This window comes from Nannospalax galili, unplaced genomic scaffold (assembly GCF_000622305.1).
Source record: "Nannospalax galili isolate Female #2095 unplaced genomic scaffold, S.galili_v1.0 scaffold2046, whole genome shotgun sequence".
Classification (NCBI taxonomy): Eukaryota; Metazoa; Chordata; class Mammalia; order Rodentia; family Spalacidae; genus Nannospalax; species Nannospalax galili.
In genome coordinates, this window is record NW_008354294.1 from 153,595 (window position 1) to 172,180 (window position 18,586).

Genomic DNA, 18,586 nt, shown 5'->3' on the forward strand with positions numbered 1-18,586 from the left:
GAAAAAAACTGAAAGGAAAGGCACTGGGGCTGGAGAAATGGCTCAATGGTTAAGAGCACATGCTGCTCTTCCAGAGGATCTGGGTTCAGTTCCCAGCACCCTTGTCTGGCAGCTCAGCTTACAGCAGCCTGTAACTCCAGCACTACATTCATGTGCACAAACCCATACATGGATACACACACATATGTACGTATAATTAAAAATAACAATTTTTAAAAAAGGGTTCTAGGTGGGCGTGGTGGTGCACGCCTTTAATCCCAGCACTCGGGAGGCAGAGGCAGGCGGATCTCTGTGAGTTCGAGGCCAGCCTGGTCTCCGTGGTGAATCCAGGATAGCTGGGGCTACAGGGAGACCCTGTCTCAAAAAGATCAAAAAAAAAAAAAGAGTTTTAGGGAATGGTTCATGACTAGGAAGTCCGGCAGCAGGAACTTGAGGCAGCTTCTACCATCGGGAAGTGGAGTGATGAGTGCTAGTGTTCAGCTCCCTTTCTCCTTTTTATTCAGCCTAGGCACCAAACCATGGGATGTTGCCACCTATAGTTAAGTTGGATCGTCCCACCTTGATTATTGTAATCTAGATAATCTTTCACAGGCATGCTGAAAGGCTAACCTAATCTAGATAATCCCTCACAGATGTGCCTGGAGGCTTGTCTCCTCATAATTGAGATTAACCATAACACACTTAACTCTGAATGGGTAGGCTCTTCCCACTGCTAGAGTGCTACATGAATGTCACATTACTTTTTCTTTCTCCTCTTTACCATCTATAAACCTTACTCTGCTTGCTACAGTCACACAATCCAGGTTTGAATTGTTTTGAGAAGAAAAATTATGAAGCCCTTAGACTGTAGTTAGTTTTTTATTGGCCACACCCAGCACCTTTCTCCTCAGTAACACCTTTCTTGGTTCTGTTCCTAAAGTTGATAGTTTGGGTGCGGGAAAATGTTAAGACCTTTGTTCTTAGAACAGGAGCTTTGCTTTGGAGCATTCATAATTTATTGGACAATAAAGATTCATCAATTTAGGGGCCTAATTCCTACAAAGAAACATTTAAGCCATTAAAGTCTGTGTTTTCAAAATATTTACCCTTTAATTCATGTTAAATGTATATTGTATTTTGATGTCAGATTAGGTAACCAGTAGAGTAGTTACTAAGCAATTTAAATCTAATAGACAATCAAATTCCTAGCTCAGAACATTTCCTGTCCCAGAATTATAGAAACCCCCATGCCTTTCTGGGTTTTTACAGAAAACTGTATCTCCCCAACAATCCTCTTATTTAAAAAAAAAAAAAATTATATATTTTTCTGTGTATAAGTGTTTTGCCAGCATGTATGTGCATGCCTGGTGCCCACAGAAGCCGGAAGGTCGCTTCGGATCCCCTGGAACTGGAGTTGCAGATGATTTTGTTTTGCCGTATGGGTGCTGTGGACTGAACCCTGGTCCTCTCTCTGCAAAAGCAGCAGGGCTCTTAACTTCTGAGACATCTCTCCAGCCCTACTCCTCTGTTATTTTGGCCTTAAGGAACAAACAAATAAACAAAAAATGGTCAGTTTTAACTGTAGGTAATATTCTTAGAATTGGTCTTTGAAAGTCTACTTTTTCCTTCCAAAGGAAATTGTTCTGTTTCCTGCACGTACTTTTATGATTGCTAGGTTTCCGTGCTGTATTTTCTGTAAAATAAAAAGGCATCATCTAATTTTCACATGAACCTATGGTTCAGTTTAGAATATTATTGTAGGCATAAAAAGAAATGAAGTATTGATATACACTATAGCATGACCGAATCTGAAAACATTAAGCTAAGTGAAAGAAGCAAGACACAAAAGACCACCTACTGTGTGGTTTTATTATGTAAAATGTCCTAGAGAAAGAAAAGTGAGGAAAAAGTGTTGTGAGTGGTTGCTGAGGACTAGGAAGAGGAATGGGGCAGAATGGAGAGGCCTGACTGTTAATGAGTACAATTTGGGAGAGAGATTGAAGATGTTTTGAGATCAGAGATAGTGAGGATTGTTGCAAAATTGATTTAGTGCTATGAATATATTAACAACCCTTGAATTATTTAAATATGTTGGACTGTATGTTATATGAATATCTTGATAAAGCTTTAATTTAAAACAAATTCACATGTATACTTTTGAACCTTTTGAACCATTTTCTTCATTGTTAGAACCATGAGTGGAAACTAAGAAAACTTGTGGTACTTTTACCATTGGAGGAAGTCTTGTTATTTGCTATCAGAGACTCTTTCCAGGTCTCCAGACTAATGAATAATTGTTAAATGGTGACAAAGTGACTGTGACTGAGTGCATAGTTGTGCCCCTTTCTTAAGATAGATTTAAAGACTGTATTTGAATGAAGCTTTCCTAAAGAAGACTAAATGTTATTCAGACTTTCCACAGCTGTATATTTAAGAGAACAATTTAAAATGAACGGAATGTCCATTTTGGGCTCAGAGTTTTAGAGTTTTCAGTCTCAGATCAGCTGACTCCATTGCTTTGTGCCTGAGGCAAGGCAGAGTATCATGGTAGCAGGAGCTTGACAGAAGAGGCTCTCTACCTATGGCAGTTAGGAGGCAGAGAGAGACAGAAGAAGGGGCAGAAGCAAACCATGCCCTTCCAAAGCAAGCACGAAGGGACCTACTTCTCCAACTGGGTCCCACCTCCCAGTTTCTACCACCTCCCAATATACTATCAAAATGGGAATCCATCAATGGATTAATCCATTAATTTAAGTCAGAGTGCTCATGATCCAATCCATTGGATCCACCAACTAGGAATCCAGCTTTCAACATACAGCCTTCAGGGGACATTTTTCTATCCAAACCCCAAGTGTTCTTCCTCTGATGCCATTTTTAGTATGTTCTTAGACAGGAAGGATGGGTTTATGGCCAAATTACCTTTAATAAACTGAAGGCAGTTCATTTGCTTACAGAGAGCTCAGATAATCCATAAGAAAAAACTCAAAATAGCAAAATGTATAAAAATATACTTAATAGTATAAAAATGTACTTAAGATCAGGTATGCCATATACAATAAAAGAAATATAATGGGAGGCAGAGATAGGAGGATCAGGACTTAAATATTAGCTTGGGCTATATGAGAACATGTTTTAAAAAAAACCAAAAACAAAATATAATGAGAAACAAACTACTAGGCTGGTGATATGGCTCAGTGGTTAAGAGCACCGACTGTTCTTACAGAGGAGTGAGTTTAGTTCCCAGCACCCACATGATGGCTAAGGTCTATAACTCAAGCCTTCTTCTGGCCTATATGGACATTGAACACACAGGTGCAATTATATCCATGCAGGCAAAACACTCATACACATAAAAAATTTTTTTAAGAAATGAACTACCTGCATATGGAGGTAACAGGCCTTTAAATCTAGCTCTCCTGAGACTGAGCAAGATTATGAGTTCAAGACCAGCCTAGATTACATAACAAAATCCAAAATAAAAAGTAAAATAATCTCTGCAGGGCATGTTGGAGCACACCTTTAATCCCAGCACTTGGGAGGCAGAGGCAGGTAGATCTCTGTGAGACTGAGGCCAGCCTGGTCTACACAGTGAGTTCCAGCCTAGCTGGGGCTACAAGTATAAGGAACATTAAATATTAGTCTTTTCTTTTAAATCCCTGTAAAACTGGTTTATGACAAGGAATTCTAATCCTTTAATCCCACCATACCCTTTTAAGACTTTTGTTGGGGCTGGAGAGATGGCTCAGTGGTTAAGAGCACTGACTGCTCTTGCAGAGGACTTGGGTTTGACTCCCAGCACCCACATGGTGTCTACGAACCGTCCTTAACTCCAGTTCCAGGGGAATCCAAAGCCCTCTTCTGACCTCTTGGGCATTGCATGACACGGGTGTGCTCACATGCATGTAGGCAATACACCATACACATAAAATAAAAATAATAAAATATTTAAAGAAAAAAAGACTTTCGTTTAAGGAAAGGCCCTGATGCATTCCTCAAACACAGTGACCTGTGGCAGTGACGCTCTTTTCCCTTTCTCTGCACAGATTCTTTTAAACTAGCTAACTGGGAAAGACTGAAGTTGGATCCCAACCACTTGGGGAAAAGATGCAGTACTCTTGCATTAGGGATAAAAGCCTATCAAGCTTTTGGGTCCCATGTCCTTGCTGGATCTGACTGAGCACACAGTTGCACCTTTTTGCAAAAGTAAAATCTGCCTTGCTGACTGAGTCACTTTTGCTTTGTTCATGTGTTCTTTGTGCAGTATTGGTGAGGTCCTTGTACCTCAGAGTGTATTTCTAACACAAGATCATATCTCAAAAAAAAACCCCAAACAAACAAAACAGAAAAATTCAAATGTAGAATAATCAGTCCCAGGCACTCAGCATGTACTGTTCTTGAGAGGACTTGAATTCAATTCCCAGCATCCACATCAGGTGGCTCATAACCTCCTATAACTCCAGCTCCAGGGGGATCTGATGACTCTGGCCTCTACAGACCCCAACACTCACAGGCAGAGACCTACACACATAATTAAAATTAAAGTATGTCCCCAAACAAAAGATATTTTAAAAAAATCTTAAGCCAGGCATGGTGGCAAACACCTTTAACCTCAACACTCAGGTAGCAGAGGCAGGCAGCTCTCTATGAGTCCAGGGTCACCCAGGTCTACATAGTGAGACTGTGTTTCAAAAAACAAAGCAACAGGGCTGGAGAGATAGCTCAGTGGTTAAGAGTACTGGCTGCTCTTGCAGAGGACCCAGGTTCAACTCTCAGCACCTATGTGGCAGCTAACAATCATTTGTAACTCCAGTTCCAGGGGATCCAACACCCTTTTCTGACCTCCATAGCATTGCATGACACAGGTGCACTTATATACTTGCAGGCAGTACACATACTTATACACATAAAATAAAAATAAATAAAGCCAGGCGTGGTGGCACACACCTTTAGTCCCAGCACTTGGGAGGCAGAGACAGGCAGATCTCTGTGAGTTCGAGGCCAGCCTGGTCACCATAGCGAATCTAGGCCAGCTAGGGCTACAGGAAGAACCTATCTTAAAAAGACCAAAATAAATAAATAAATAAATAAATAAATAAATAAATAAATAAATAAATAAATAGTTAATTAGTTAGTTAACTAATTAGAACAAAGGCTGGCCCAGGAGCCTAAAATAAGTTGGGAGATCCAGCAGCCTCTTCTGACCTCCGTGAGCATTGCATGACACTGGTGCACTTATGTACATGCAGGCGATACATGCATACACATAAAATAAAAATAATAAATAAAATTTAAAAAAATACAAAGATGAAATGTACATTAATGGTGGCCTAGGGTTTGAGGAAGGCAAAGGAGGGGTAAAGAAAGGGGGGAAAATGGCTAATAAAAAAACAAAGCAGATCTGTGTGAGTTCAAGGCCAGCCTGGTCTACATAGTGAGTTCCAGGACAGCTGGGGTTACAGGTAGACCCTGTCTCAAAAAGACCAAAAAAACAAAGCAACAACAAATAATTTCAGAAAGAATCTCAAAAGAAAAAAAAATACAGTGAGGCAATAAGCAAATGAACAGATTCCCCAGTATGCTAGTTACTAAGAAATGCACATGGATACTGAAAATAGGGTTACCTTTAAAAAGAATGGCTGAAATTTATGTTGAAGGTGTTTTTTGTTTGTTTTGTCTCTTTATGTACAGATTAACCTAGAACTTTCCACACAGCCCAGGGTAGCCTTGAATTCACGGTCCTCCTGTCTTAACTGCCACACCTGGCTCCGAAGAAGTTTTTAAATAGCAGGATTACTGAGACATAATTTCACCTACCATGTCCTTTACCTGTTTTAAGTATATGTCAGTGGTTCTTAATACAGAGAAATAAACAACCATGCCTACTATTTATATGTCATCTAAAAAGTTTCCAAAGGCATTAGCAGCCATTTCCCCCCCTTTCTTTACCCTTCCTTTACCTTCCTCAAGCCCTAGGCAACCATTAATGTACATTTCATCTTTGTAGATTTGCCTATTCTAGATACTTCATGTAAGTGGAATTTTACAATATATGACTTTCTAAGAAGAATTTTGAAAATTTTTTGAATTGTTCCATTGGGCTTGCTCTGGGCTTTCTGGGCTTAGCTGTACTAGCCAGTTAGCAAGCTGAATCTAGGCTCCTGTATGACAACCAGGCAGAAAGAGCAATTGTGTGGAGTGCTTGTAGCCCCAGTATCTGTCTGCCCCCCCCACTAGTCCCCCACTTCTCCTTGGGCTTGGTAGGCAAGTGTTCTATCACTAAGCTAAGCTACTTAGCTGCACCCATTTAGCTGTACTTAGCTGCACCCCAGCCCCATTCTTATTCCATCTTCTAAGCAGTAGCACAGACATGGCGGTTCTAAATTATGCAATCTCCAGTGAAACAGATTTTGTTCAACTGAAATGTAATTTAAACGTTTCCTTCTTCGCAGCTTGCCCTTTTTTACCCTCCCCAAATTAGCTTTTCTGATAGATTTGCTAATGATTCCCATTGTTTGGTATTTTCACTGAACTGTTGAATCATACTCTTCATTTCTTTCATTTCCCTGCTCCTAGAACAGATCTTGGAGATAGACTAAAAAGCTGTTTTGGCAAAAGGTTCCAAATTCTCCTTTTCTAAGCAACAGGAGACTGAGTCTGAGACAGTCAGAGGCAGAGTTGGTTGCAGGCTCTCAGACTCCCAGGCCTATGAGGACTTGACATGCTTAGCACACACTTTGTCACTGAACTACACCCCAGCCCCTAAAAGAGGACGTTTACATTTATAGAAAAATCGAGAGGAATGCATAGAATACCCATATACATCTTTTCCCCACATCCACAGCCCCCACCATCATCAGCATCCTTCACCAGAGTAGTCCATTGGCTACAGTACATGAGCCAATATGGATCATGTTACCCAAAGTCCATGGCTTATTTTAGGGCTTACTCTTGGTGTTGCAATTTCTATGGGTTTTAATTTTAGTAATTTTTGTTTCTTACTTGTTTTTGTTTGTTGTTTCATTGTGGAGGATTGAACACAGGTCCTCATGAATGCTAGGCAAGCACTCTACCACTGAGCAACAGGTTTTCACAAATGAGTGATGACATATCCACCATTGTAGTATCATACAAAATAACTTCCCCTGAAAGTCCCTTTATACTCTGCCTATTCATCCCTTCCTCTCTCCAAATTCTTGCCTACAATTGCCAATCTTTGCTTCTGTTTCCATGGTTTTGCCATTTTCACAAAACAATATGCAAATTGAGTATCCCCTATTCCAAATAGTTGGGACCAGAAGTGTTTTCAGATTTTGGAATTTTTCTGAATTTGGAATATTTATATAGACTTTGTTGGTTGAGTATCCCTAATCTGAATATCCAAAATCCAAAATGTTCTAGTATCTGAAACTGTTTGTGCATCATCTTTATTTAAAAAAAAAAAAAAAAGATTTATGTGTATGTTTGCCTGTGCACTTTTGTGCAGGTGCCTGAGGAGGCCAGAAGAGAAGACATTGGATCCCCTGAGCTAAAGTTATAGGCAGTTGTGATACACTCGATGTGGGTGCTGGGAACCAAATTTGGATCCTCTGCAAAAGGAGTATGTCTCTTAACTGCTGAGCCATCTCTCCAGCGCCTGTCCATCATCTTTATGCTCTAAGAGTTAACAGATGAAATGAGACTAGAAAGAAAATTTTCAGATTTTGAAGCTGGGCATGGTTGGATACATGCATATTCACAGCACTCTGGGTTTGGGGGTTTAAAGTTAGGGTCATTCAATTCATAATTGGAATCATGTAGTATTTAGCCAGACTTTTGACTTCTTCCACTACTAACATGCACATTTCCTCCATGTCTCTTCATATTTTGTTTTTGTTTTTTGTTTTTTGAGATAGGGTCTCCCTGTAGCCCCAGCTATCCTGGAACTTGCTATATAGACCAGGCTGGCCTTGAACTCACAGAAATCCTCCTGCCTCTGCCTCTCGAGTGCTGGGATTAAAGGCATGTACCACCACGCCCAGCTGTCTTTTCATATTTTGATAGTGCATTAATTTTATTTTTACTTTATGTGTATGAATGTTTTACCTGCATGTATGTAAGGGTACCGTGTGTTTACAGTGTCCATGAATGACAGCAAAGGGCATCAGATCCATTGGAACTGGAGTTGTAGACTGTTGTTAGCCATCATGTAGGCTGGGAACTGAGCCCATATCCTCTACAAGAGCAGCCAGTGCTCTTAACTGCTGAGCCATCTCTCCAGCCCTATTCAGTGCTTTTAAAAGATGCACTACTGCCAGGTATGAGTTTAATTCCAGCACTTGGGAAGCAGAAGCAGGTGGATCTCAGTGAGATCAAGGCCAGCCTAGTCTATATAGCCAGTTCCAGGTCAGCCCAGGGCTGCAGTGAGAGCCTGTCTCAAAAATTAAATAATTAGCTGGGCATGGTGGTGCATGCCTTTAATCCCAGCACTAGGGAGGCAGAGGCAGGAGGATCTCTGTGAGTTTGAAGCCATCCTGGTCTACATAGTGAGTTCCAGGACAGCTGGGACTACTGGGAGACCCTGTCTCAAAAAAGACCAAGAAATAAAAATAAATAAAAGCACTGAATAATAAATACCCCATTGTATAGATGTGCCATAGTTGAGCCATTCCCTTAATGAAGGACATCTTGGTTGCTCTGGCAATTATGAATAAAATGCTATAAACATCAATGTGTAGGTTTCTTTGTGGAAATAAGTTTTCCACTCATTTGAATAAATACCAGAGAGCAGAAGTGCTGGATCATATGGTAAGAAGAGTATGTTCAGTTTTGCAAGAGATGCCAAACTGTCTTCCAAAGTAGATGTGCCATTTTGCATTCCCATCAGCAGTGAATGTTACTCCAAATCATGCTAGCATATGATGTTATTTGGTGTTTGGAATTTTGCCATGCTGATACATGGGTGGTGGTTTCTTATTGTTATTTAAATTTGCTATTCTATAATGACTACTGTTGAGCCTCTTTTCATATGCATATTTGCCCATCTGTATATATTCTTTAATGGGGTATCTTTTCAGGTCCTTTGCTCATTTTTACAATCAGGTTGCTTCTTATTGTTTGGTTTTAAGGGGATTTTTAATTTATTTTCTTGCTTTTTTTTGCTTATTTTGAGATATGGTCTCATAGTGTAGTCAGGCTGGCCTCAAACTCATGATCCTCCTACCTCTACCTTCTGAGTGCTGGGATTACAGGAATGCATAACCATGCCCAACTAATACATACTTTATTTGTTTTTAAAGATGAAACTAGATTTAGTGATGAATTCACAGAAAGTCATACTGCCACACACACTCGCAGGAAGTGTCAAAATGTGGTCCATTTGACACACCTGTGTTCTCAGAAGCCACACAAAAACAAAGAACGAAACTATAAGATCCCACTTCAAGCCAGGCTCTAATCTAAGGCAGAAATGGAAAACTAAAATTTGCTAAGGTGTGTCTGCTTAATTTTGTCTGCTTAATTCTGTGCCAGTGTTTCCATGGTCAGTGTCATAGTCAGTTTGGGGACCTTTAGCAGTGATTATTCTAGGGTCCTATTATATATAAAGTTCTAGCCAGGCTGTCCTAGAACTTTCTATCCTCCTGCCTCAGCCTCAAAACTGCTGGAATTACAGGTATATATAGCCATAACCAGCTTATTTAAATAAGAGTACTTTCTAAGAGTACTTGTCTTGGAATTACCATATAGACTATATTTTGCTGCTATAGCACTTCCCAACGAGGAACGGTTTTTATTCTTAAGGAACATTTGGTGGTGTCTGGTGATAGTTTTGGTTATTACAGCTGTGTGAAGTATATAGTATTGGTGGGTGGAGGCCTGGGATGCTGCTAAATGTTCTACAGTGCATAAGCCTCTTTCTTATTCCCTAAAAAATTATCTGACCCAGAATACCAGTATGTGTGGAGGTTAAGAAATACCAAGTCTAGTTTATATCATTAAGTTCTTACTTGTGAGAACCTGGAGACCTTAGAAATCCCTTAACTGTTTCTCAGGATTTAGTTTCTGGGGCTAAATGCTGCCTCTAAATATTCTGTGGCTCAGTCCATTAACTGGCTCTGGCACATTTCCTATACCTTCAGTTTAGTGGCCAGAGGTCTACTAAGTGATTGGTTGGGTTTTTTGTATTTTGTTTTTTTTAAAAACAGTGTAATACTTTTTCTTCCTGGTGTTTCCAAGAGACAGGTTCAGTTGGCCTGCAGTTCTTGCAAAAGAGAACCTGGTGACAACACTCTAATCTGTTGCTGGCATCTTTCACTCCCTAATCTGTGTTTACACGGCACTGAAAATGACTCGCTGGTGCCAGGCTCTGTTCCTGCTCAGTGCTGTGGCACCATTGGCAGAGAATCCTTCCCCAGTCTCTTGCCACCCTACATGTTTATTTTATTGCACAGCTGTTCTTCAGAAGACATCTCTTGAGGATAGACTGACTGTACAAGATGCCTCTGGAGCTGGGACTAGAATGAAAATCATTTGTTTTTCCAGTTACAAATCTAGCATGCAGGTTTCTGAACTGTTTTCCTATTTGTAGCTATAATCCTCTCTCCCAGAATCTGAAGTTTGTTTTTTTCAATCTCTCTTAGCAACTGGCATTTCACTCATTGTACAGAACGAAAACGAATTTACCTCCTTCCATTTCTGGTTATATGCTTTTCTAGTAACTTGAAAGAAGCTATAAGAAACTAAAGCAGGGGCTGGAGAGATGGCTCCGCAGTTAAGAACAGTGGTTATCCTTGCAGAAGACCCAGGTTCAAATCCCAGCACCCACATGGCAGCTAACAGCTGTCCGTAACTCCAGTTCCAGAGGATCCGCAGGCATTGCACAACATGGGTGCACTTACCTACATGCAGGCCATAGACTCATACACATAAAATAAAAATAATAAATAAAATATTTTTTTAAAAAACAACAACAAAAAAGAAACTAAAGCAATTTGAGACTAGCTGTCAAGGGGAGATGTCAGTAATCTAGATAATAGATATGCAACCCTGGGAAATAATAAGAAGCTCAGTGGAATAGTGCCTAGATCAAAATGAAGAGTAATTCCTTCCAGGGAAGTAGTAGACTTTCTAACTAAAACAGTTTAATGATTGGCATCTTTAATGATGCCCAAAAAAGGGGCTGGAGAGATGGCTCAGCGGTTAAGAGCACTGGTTGCTCTTGCAGAGGATCCTATCTGTAATCCCAGTTCCACAGGATCCAACGTTCTCTTCTTGCTTCTGTAGGCATTGCACACATGGATGCACTTACACACATGTAGATAAAACACTCATCTAATTAAATAAATAAGTAAATAAATAAAGTAGAGAAAGTTTAAAGAGGCCAAGAAAAACCAAGTTCCTCTGAAGAGAGTCCTGAAAACGTAACTCTGTTTTATAGAATGAAGTTTTCATGATTCTGGAATCATAAAATAAAACCAATTGAAATCTTTGAAAAAAAGAGGAAAGTCCTACAGATATCTGAACTGCTTTTTGACCCAGAAGTCAGCAAATTCTCATGTCAGATAAATTTTTTTTATGTTTATTTTATTTGTGTGTATGTGTGTGTGTGTGTGTGTGTGTGTGCGCACGCACGCGCGCATGTCACATGTATGTAGGTCAGAGGACAACTTTTAGGAATCAATTCTCTCCTTTCACTGTGTGGGCCTCAAGGATCAAACTCAGGTCATCAGGCTTGGCAGCAAGTACCTTTACCCACTGAGCCATCTCACTGTCCCCCAGGTAAAATTACTGAAGGAAAGTTTTCTGCGTTAAAGGAAAAGTAAATATTTACTTCATGTGAATGATATATCACAGGGACATCTGTAGGGGTTGAGGTCAGGGGCATTTTGACAGCATCTGCACATGCCGCACTTCTGCCTTCAAGGTAGATCAGGACTGTTTGAAACTATGTTTGAATTTGCGGTATTTAAAAATATTTTAGGGCTAGCTGGACATGGTGGCACACACCTTTAGTCTCAGCGTTTGGGAGGCAGAAGCAGATAAATCTCTGTGAGTTCAAGGTCAGCCTGGTCTACATAGTGAGTTCCAGGCTAGCCGTGGCCACAGGGAGACCCTGTCTCAAAAGACCAAAAAAAAAAAAAAAAAATGTTTAGGGCTACTGGTTTATTTACAACAGTAATTTTCTACTTTTATTTCATTATCTTTCCCTTAAGGAAAATTTTTTTACATTTCTTTCATATTCGCTCCTGTGGCGAGAGCACACACACCCTTCCTCCCTCTCTCCCTGCATATCTATATACTCTGCATTTTGAACGGGGACTAATGATTAATTTAAGTGAATTTTTGTGGGGGCTGATTCTCCAGTCTACCTGCCATCTTGTTCTAGGGGTGCTGGGATTATAGACGTGCACTACCACATGTAGCTTTTTTTTAATGTAGGTTCTGAGGATCGAACACAGATCATCAGGCTTGTGTGGTAAGCACTTTTACTGGCTGAACCATCTCCCCAACCTGGAGGCTTTTTTGTTTTGGATACATGAGCCAGTTTTCACCTCCAGAAGGCAATATTAACCACATTGAAAATGCATAACCTACAAGTATCATTGTCTAGGAAATGAACTGTTGTTTGTACCTTTTTTTGCTATTTAAAACTGAGTTCAAGTACTATTCATAAACTAATATTAACAAATATTTTCTGGTACAGTAGCCCACAGCCCCTGATTAAGAGTACATAATGTTTCCTGTATCTCCTGGCTAGTATGGAGGGCACTTTCTGAATAATCTCTAGATCATTTGAGGAAAGAACAGAGAAACACTGGGAGCAGCAGAGCAGTAAATGCAGCTCTCTGAAAGAAAAAAAAATACAGTTTACAAGATTCGTTAGCAGTGATATGCAAAGAATAAAGACCGTGAAATTACCTAAGAATTTGGGTATAAGATTTCCCATGGTTCCAAGGCTAGTAAGCACTAACAAGCTGAGTTTCTCAAGCAGGTGTTGATTTGCAGCTGAGAATACCATGTCGATAGTCTTGCATGCAAGAATGTTCTATTCTCCCAAGAGGGTTTGGCTCTGTCTGATCAAAAGGGTGGTTGTGTATGAAATGCACCTCAGAAGGAGGAGGAGGAAATGACATGTTCATGTAAATGAAATACAACTGCAAATTAAAGTGTCACCCTGTTAGAAAAAATCCATTTTTTATTTAATTGGTTACCAAGGAAAAAATGTCATACCGAAGTGTGTATCTCAGGGAAAGTTAAACTGAAATATTACAAGTGAATCTGGAATTCAGGGAAGTTCTAGGAGGGGGCATTATAAAAGATTGCCTTAATAAAAATATTCTCATGCTACAAAGCAAGGCTTATAAATTTCTGCTGTGTTATAAAAGAGGCTAACAAACACCACCTCATTTGTTCTTTACTGCCTCTCTCTATCAAATCAGCTGTATGTTAACTGCCTCTTTGCAGGAAGTCTCCTTTTGAGATATTTTATTAGGAAATGGTCATGTATAAAGGAGATTCTTTCTCCTAAAGAGCACTGGTTACTACCAAGACATCTGGGACTGGCATGCTTCTGGCTTTTCTGAGTTCCCATTTTTTCAGTTTTCCTTCCCCACCTTTGTATGAAAATTCACCTGTCTCTTTAGATAGTGAACCTGCTATTAGACCATATATAATTCAGGGCCAGCCATATTAAGTAATAATGAGAGGGGCTTATGAATGGAATTCTATTTCTGCATAGAAATGTTTCATGTGGAATGTGTCTACTTTCTCATTGTGATGACTTGCTACATAGATCTCTTCAGCATTTGTTGTGGTTCTTCTCCTCCTTAACTAGCTGCAGTGGAAACATGCAGAAAAATAATACATTGTAATGTAACGTAATGTGCTCTTCTTGTCCTCTGTCTCATCAGGGGCAGTGATTGGTGACGGACAGTCTGCTGTGGCCAGTAACATCGCCAATACTACTTATCGGCTCCAGTGGTGGGACTTCACTAAGTTTGACCTTCCAGAAATCAGTAACGGTAAGTTAATGTAAAACTGGGGTGATGGTGGGTGGGATATATTTCTGGTAAACAAGAACTAAAAAATTCAAGTGGCACTGGGTTTTCTGTCCCTCATTGGGTCATTGATGTCCATGTACCATTTCTCTATCTCATTCTTAGCTTTCAGTTAAATAATTCAGTAAACAACTCACAACAGATATCTTGAGCAAATCTACCTTTGAGTTTGTGGAGGAATTCATAGTCCAGAAACTAAAAGTTAGATGGAACTGAGAAGAGAAAGAAAAGAGAATGTACAGTTATGAGCTATACCCTGTAACCCTTGAGAAAAGACTAGTGATCTTAAACTCATCAACAAACCCAGGTCTGAGTGGATCGAAGTGAGTGCTGTAATTAATACATGATTTATAAAGGTGTCTGTCTGGTAGTTCTGTTCCCTTTTAAAGGAATCCATGGCCCCATTGTTCTGTTGGAATCACAGCATCATAGACATTTACTCTGCCTAATGGAGGACCCTCAAACATTCCTAAGAACTGGTCTTTTAGCCCCTGCTTGCTTGCTTCTGATGTAACCTAACCATTGCTGTTAAAGTTCTGTTAAAATGTTCTTTCTTGGCTGGTGTGGTAGTGCACACCTTTAATCCCAGCACTTGGGAGGCAGAGGCAGGCGGATCTCTGCGAGTTTGAGGCCAGCCTGGTCTACATAGTGAGTTCCGGATCAGCTGGGGCTACAGGGAGACCCTGTCTCCAAAAAAAAAAAAAAAAAAGTTCTTTCTCATACTGAGCTACCATGCATTTCTGTTGATGCCACTTTATTCCATTGGTCCTAGTTCTGCTGAATCACCATAAACCAGCCTGATGCCTCTTCCCCAACAATTTAGAAATACATTGCCCTTTCCTTCACATCTTTCCTTTCAGATCAAACTTCTTTAGATTCCTTTTTTCTGATGTGGTTTCCAAAGCTTTGACAGTTCTGCTCATCTTTCCTTTAGCTTTGGGGGTGGATGAAGCAGAACAGAATAGAAAATTCTCGATGTGAGCTAATACATAGTACAGTGTAGTCAGTGTTAATACAGATTCCAGCCGCTTTTTCTAAAGCTACTGTTGTTTGAAGTCACTTAAAATCCTTTGATAATTGTTATTAAACCAGAATTTGGCCATTCTATACTTACTAGTGTAGCTTGAATCTTTAAAAACTAAAGTCAAGTTTGCATCATTTTCCTGTCACCACAGTTTTGGTTCCTGCTTCACAGCATCTTTTTGAACTTTGATTTGTCCTTCTCTTTCAGTCTTACATATCATCTATGTGCTGGATAGCTTTAGTGTCAACTTGACACACCTGGGTTGAGGGAGCCTCAACTGGGGAATTGCCTCCATAGGACTGGCCTGTGGCCATGTCTTTGGGGTATCTTCTTGATTGTTGAGTGATGTGGGAGGGCCCAGCCAACTAGTGGGTGGTGCCATCCCTGGGCAGGTGGGCCTGTGTTGCATAAGAAAGCAGGCTGGGCCAGAGGAACAAGCCTGTAAGCAGCATTCCTCCATGGCCTGTGCTTCAGCTCCTGCCTCCAGGTTCCTGCCCTGGATTCCTACCTTGGGCTCCCTGATGAACTATGACCCAGGAGATATAAGCCAAATAACCCTTTCCTCCCCAAGTTAATATTAGTCAGAGTATTTTGTCACAGCAATGAAGAAACAAGCTAGGACCAATATACTAATTTGATAAACATCCTTTTTCAGCCTTTTTTCAGATTATTAGCAAAAATCGTGAACCAGTCAGGAAATTTTATTAAGCTTTGTGGTATGCTTTTGGACTTCACCTGTGATGCTTTTGATACAATGAATTAGTAGTATTGACATTCCTCTTTTTTAATATTTATTATTTCATTTTTGTGTATGAATGTTTTGCCTGTATGTGTCATGCAGTGCCCACAGAGTTCAGAAGAGGGTGTTGGATCCCCTGGAACTGCAGTTATGGATGGCTGTTAGCCACCATGTGGGTGGTGGGAACCCAACTCCGGAGCTCTACAAAAGCAGCCAGTGCTCTTAACCACTGAGCCATCTCTCCAGCCCTGTAGTATCAGTATCTTACCAGACAAGGGAAATGGGGTTAATTTTTTATATCTTGTCCTCCGGGAGTACTTAGTAGCATCTTTTCATTTCTTTCTAAATGTCTGTAAGCCACATGTCTAGTAATCTGTTATTTTGTTTAATTTTTATTCTATTTATTATTGTTGGGGTATGTGTATGTACATGCACACATGCAGCATTGTGCATGCCATGGTACATATGTGGAGGTCAAAGGATAACTTATAGGCGTTGATTCTCTTTCCACCATGGGTTTAGGGGATCAAACTCAGGTCATCAGGATTGTGTGGCAAGCACTTTTTTTTTTGTCTTTTTGAGACAGGGTCTCCCTGTAGCCCCAGCTGGTCTGGAACTTGCTATGTAGACCAGGCTGGCCTCAAACTCAGAGATCTGTCTGGCTCTGCCTCTTGAGTGCTGGGATTAAAGGTGTGAGCCACCACACCCAGCTTGAGTGGCAAGTAGTTTTATCTGTTGAGTTATCTTGCTGGCCCTCAGTGATCTGTTCTTTAACTCTACTGAGAACCATAGCAGTCTACCTTTTCCCTTATTGAAAACTCAGTTTTGCTTGCTCATCCTTAGATTTCTGACTCAGAGCTTTTTAGTCATAATTTATTTACAGTTATTTTAATATTTCACTTTGTTTCTTTTTTTATGATCTGAATTAGATAATATAGTCACTGTTCAAAACTTAAAGAATATACAATAAGAAACCTCCTAATGCTACACCCTGCTACCTGTAACTTCTTGCAGTAGGTAACTACTATTGGCAGTTTCGGTTTCTTATAGATCTCTTTTTTTAAAGTTATTTTATTTTTAATTATACTTATGTGTGTTTGTTGGGGCAGGGGTTTTGCATGTGCGTGTGGGTGCCTGTAGAGGCCACAGATGGTGGATCCCCTGGAGCTGGAGTTACAGGTGGTTGTGAGCCACTTGGATGGGTTCTGGGAATGGAACTCAGGTCCTCTGCTAGAGCAATAATGTACCCTTAACCACTGAGCCATCTCTCCAACCCAGTCTCTTCAATACCTCCACCTTTTATTTAATCCAAATGACAACATGCTGTTCATACACTGCACTTGTCTTTCTATACAGTGTATCTCACTGATATTTCAACATTGGTGTATAGTTTACTTATTTTTGGTTGGTTTGTTTGTTTCGTGTGTGTGCGTGTATGTGTGTGTGTGTGTGTGTGTTTTGTATGCATGTATGTAGGTGTGCGCATCCATGAGTGTCTTGAGACAAGGTCACCATTTTTGGCTAGGCTGGCTGGTCAGCAAGCTCTTGGGATCTGCCTATCTCAGTTCTCAATGCCCCAGTCTTTATATGGGTAGGAATTTGAACTCAGGTTCTCATGTTCACAGAGCAAGTTCTTTTACCCACTGAACCATCTCTCTAATCTCTCTTGCTTTGCTTAGAGACATGGTCTTGCTCCCTGGAACTTGCAGCAGTTTTCCTGCCTCTGCTTCCCAGAGTGGGGAGATTATAGACATGAGCCACTACTCCCAGTGGTATTGGTAGCTGATACTGTTTCTTCTCCCCCTCCCCTCCTCTCCTTCCTCCCCCTCTTCCCTCTCTTCCGTCTCCTCCCTCTCCTCCTCTTCACTCTCTCCTTCCCATCTTCCTCCTTTTAAAAAAAATAGCTACCTAGTATTTCTTTGTACAAATATGCCAGACATTTTTAACCAGTGTCCTATTGAAGGATTTTGAAGTTTTTAATTTTATTGTACAGATGACTGCAGATTGACATTTTGTACATGTATTTCAATAAGGTAGCTACTTTGAAATAGAACTACAGGGAGGGCGGGTCAGTGCATTTATAAGAGATAGATACTGTCTGTCCTATTACCCTTTATACAGATTGTGCTGATTGATATTCTCACCTACAGGTTTTGTTTCTTTTTAAACGGGTCTCACTCTAGCCCTAGACTGGCTTAGAATTCAGAGCAGTCATTTTGCCTCAGCCTCTCTGAGTGCTGGGATTACAGATGTGAGCCACCACGCTCAGCTCCATGTGTAGTTTTTCAGAGTGTCTCATCTTCTAAATGTTTTGCTGATGGAATGTGTTACCAAATTTGGGGATATTTGCAGCTCTGATAGGTTTAAAATTACTCATATTTTAAGTTTACATTTCTCACGCTCCTCCTGAGGCTGTGTGCCTGTTCATATGTGTCCTCATGGGGTTGCCTTGTCTTGATCTCATGTGTTTTACTTTTTCTCTGTTGTTACTGGATTTTTCCTTAGCAATTCTACAGAAGCTCTTTATAAATCAGAAAACTAACTTATAACAGGAGTTTCCTACTTGTCGCTTGTCTTTTCACTTTGTTGGAGGTTATTTTTGTCGTAGAACTTATTTTAAGTCAGAATTATACACCTTTCCTTTTATGGTTCCTAAGCTTTGTGTCATCTTTAAAATCATTTTCTACTGTATATTTTAGTTTCATACATTTAAATAATTGATTCACTAGGAAACTTAGTCCCAAACAACAAGCTACTATGCCTTTCAATATGGACATTAAAGCCAACTTTTTTTTTTTTTTTTTTTTTTCC

At 40.2% G+C, this 18,586-nt stretch overlaps 1 protein-coding gene across 8 annotated transcripts in view; it reads left to right on the plus strand.

Annotated features, from left to right (window-relative positions):
• Ambra1 (autophagy and beclin 1 regulator 1) overlaps positions 1-18,586 on the plus strand; it is a 196,998-nt gene that overhangs the window by 133,500 nt on the left and 44,912 nt on the right. For all 8 annotated transcript variants that reach the window (XM_008851566.1, XM_008851570.1, XM_017802809.2 and 5 more), the window contains one exon: positions 13,866-13,976. In XM_008851566.1, coding sequence (XP_008849788.1) covers positions 13,866-13,976 — 111 coding nt within the window. The remainder of the gene's footprint in view (positions 1-13,865; positions 13,977-18,586) is intronic.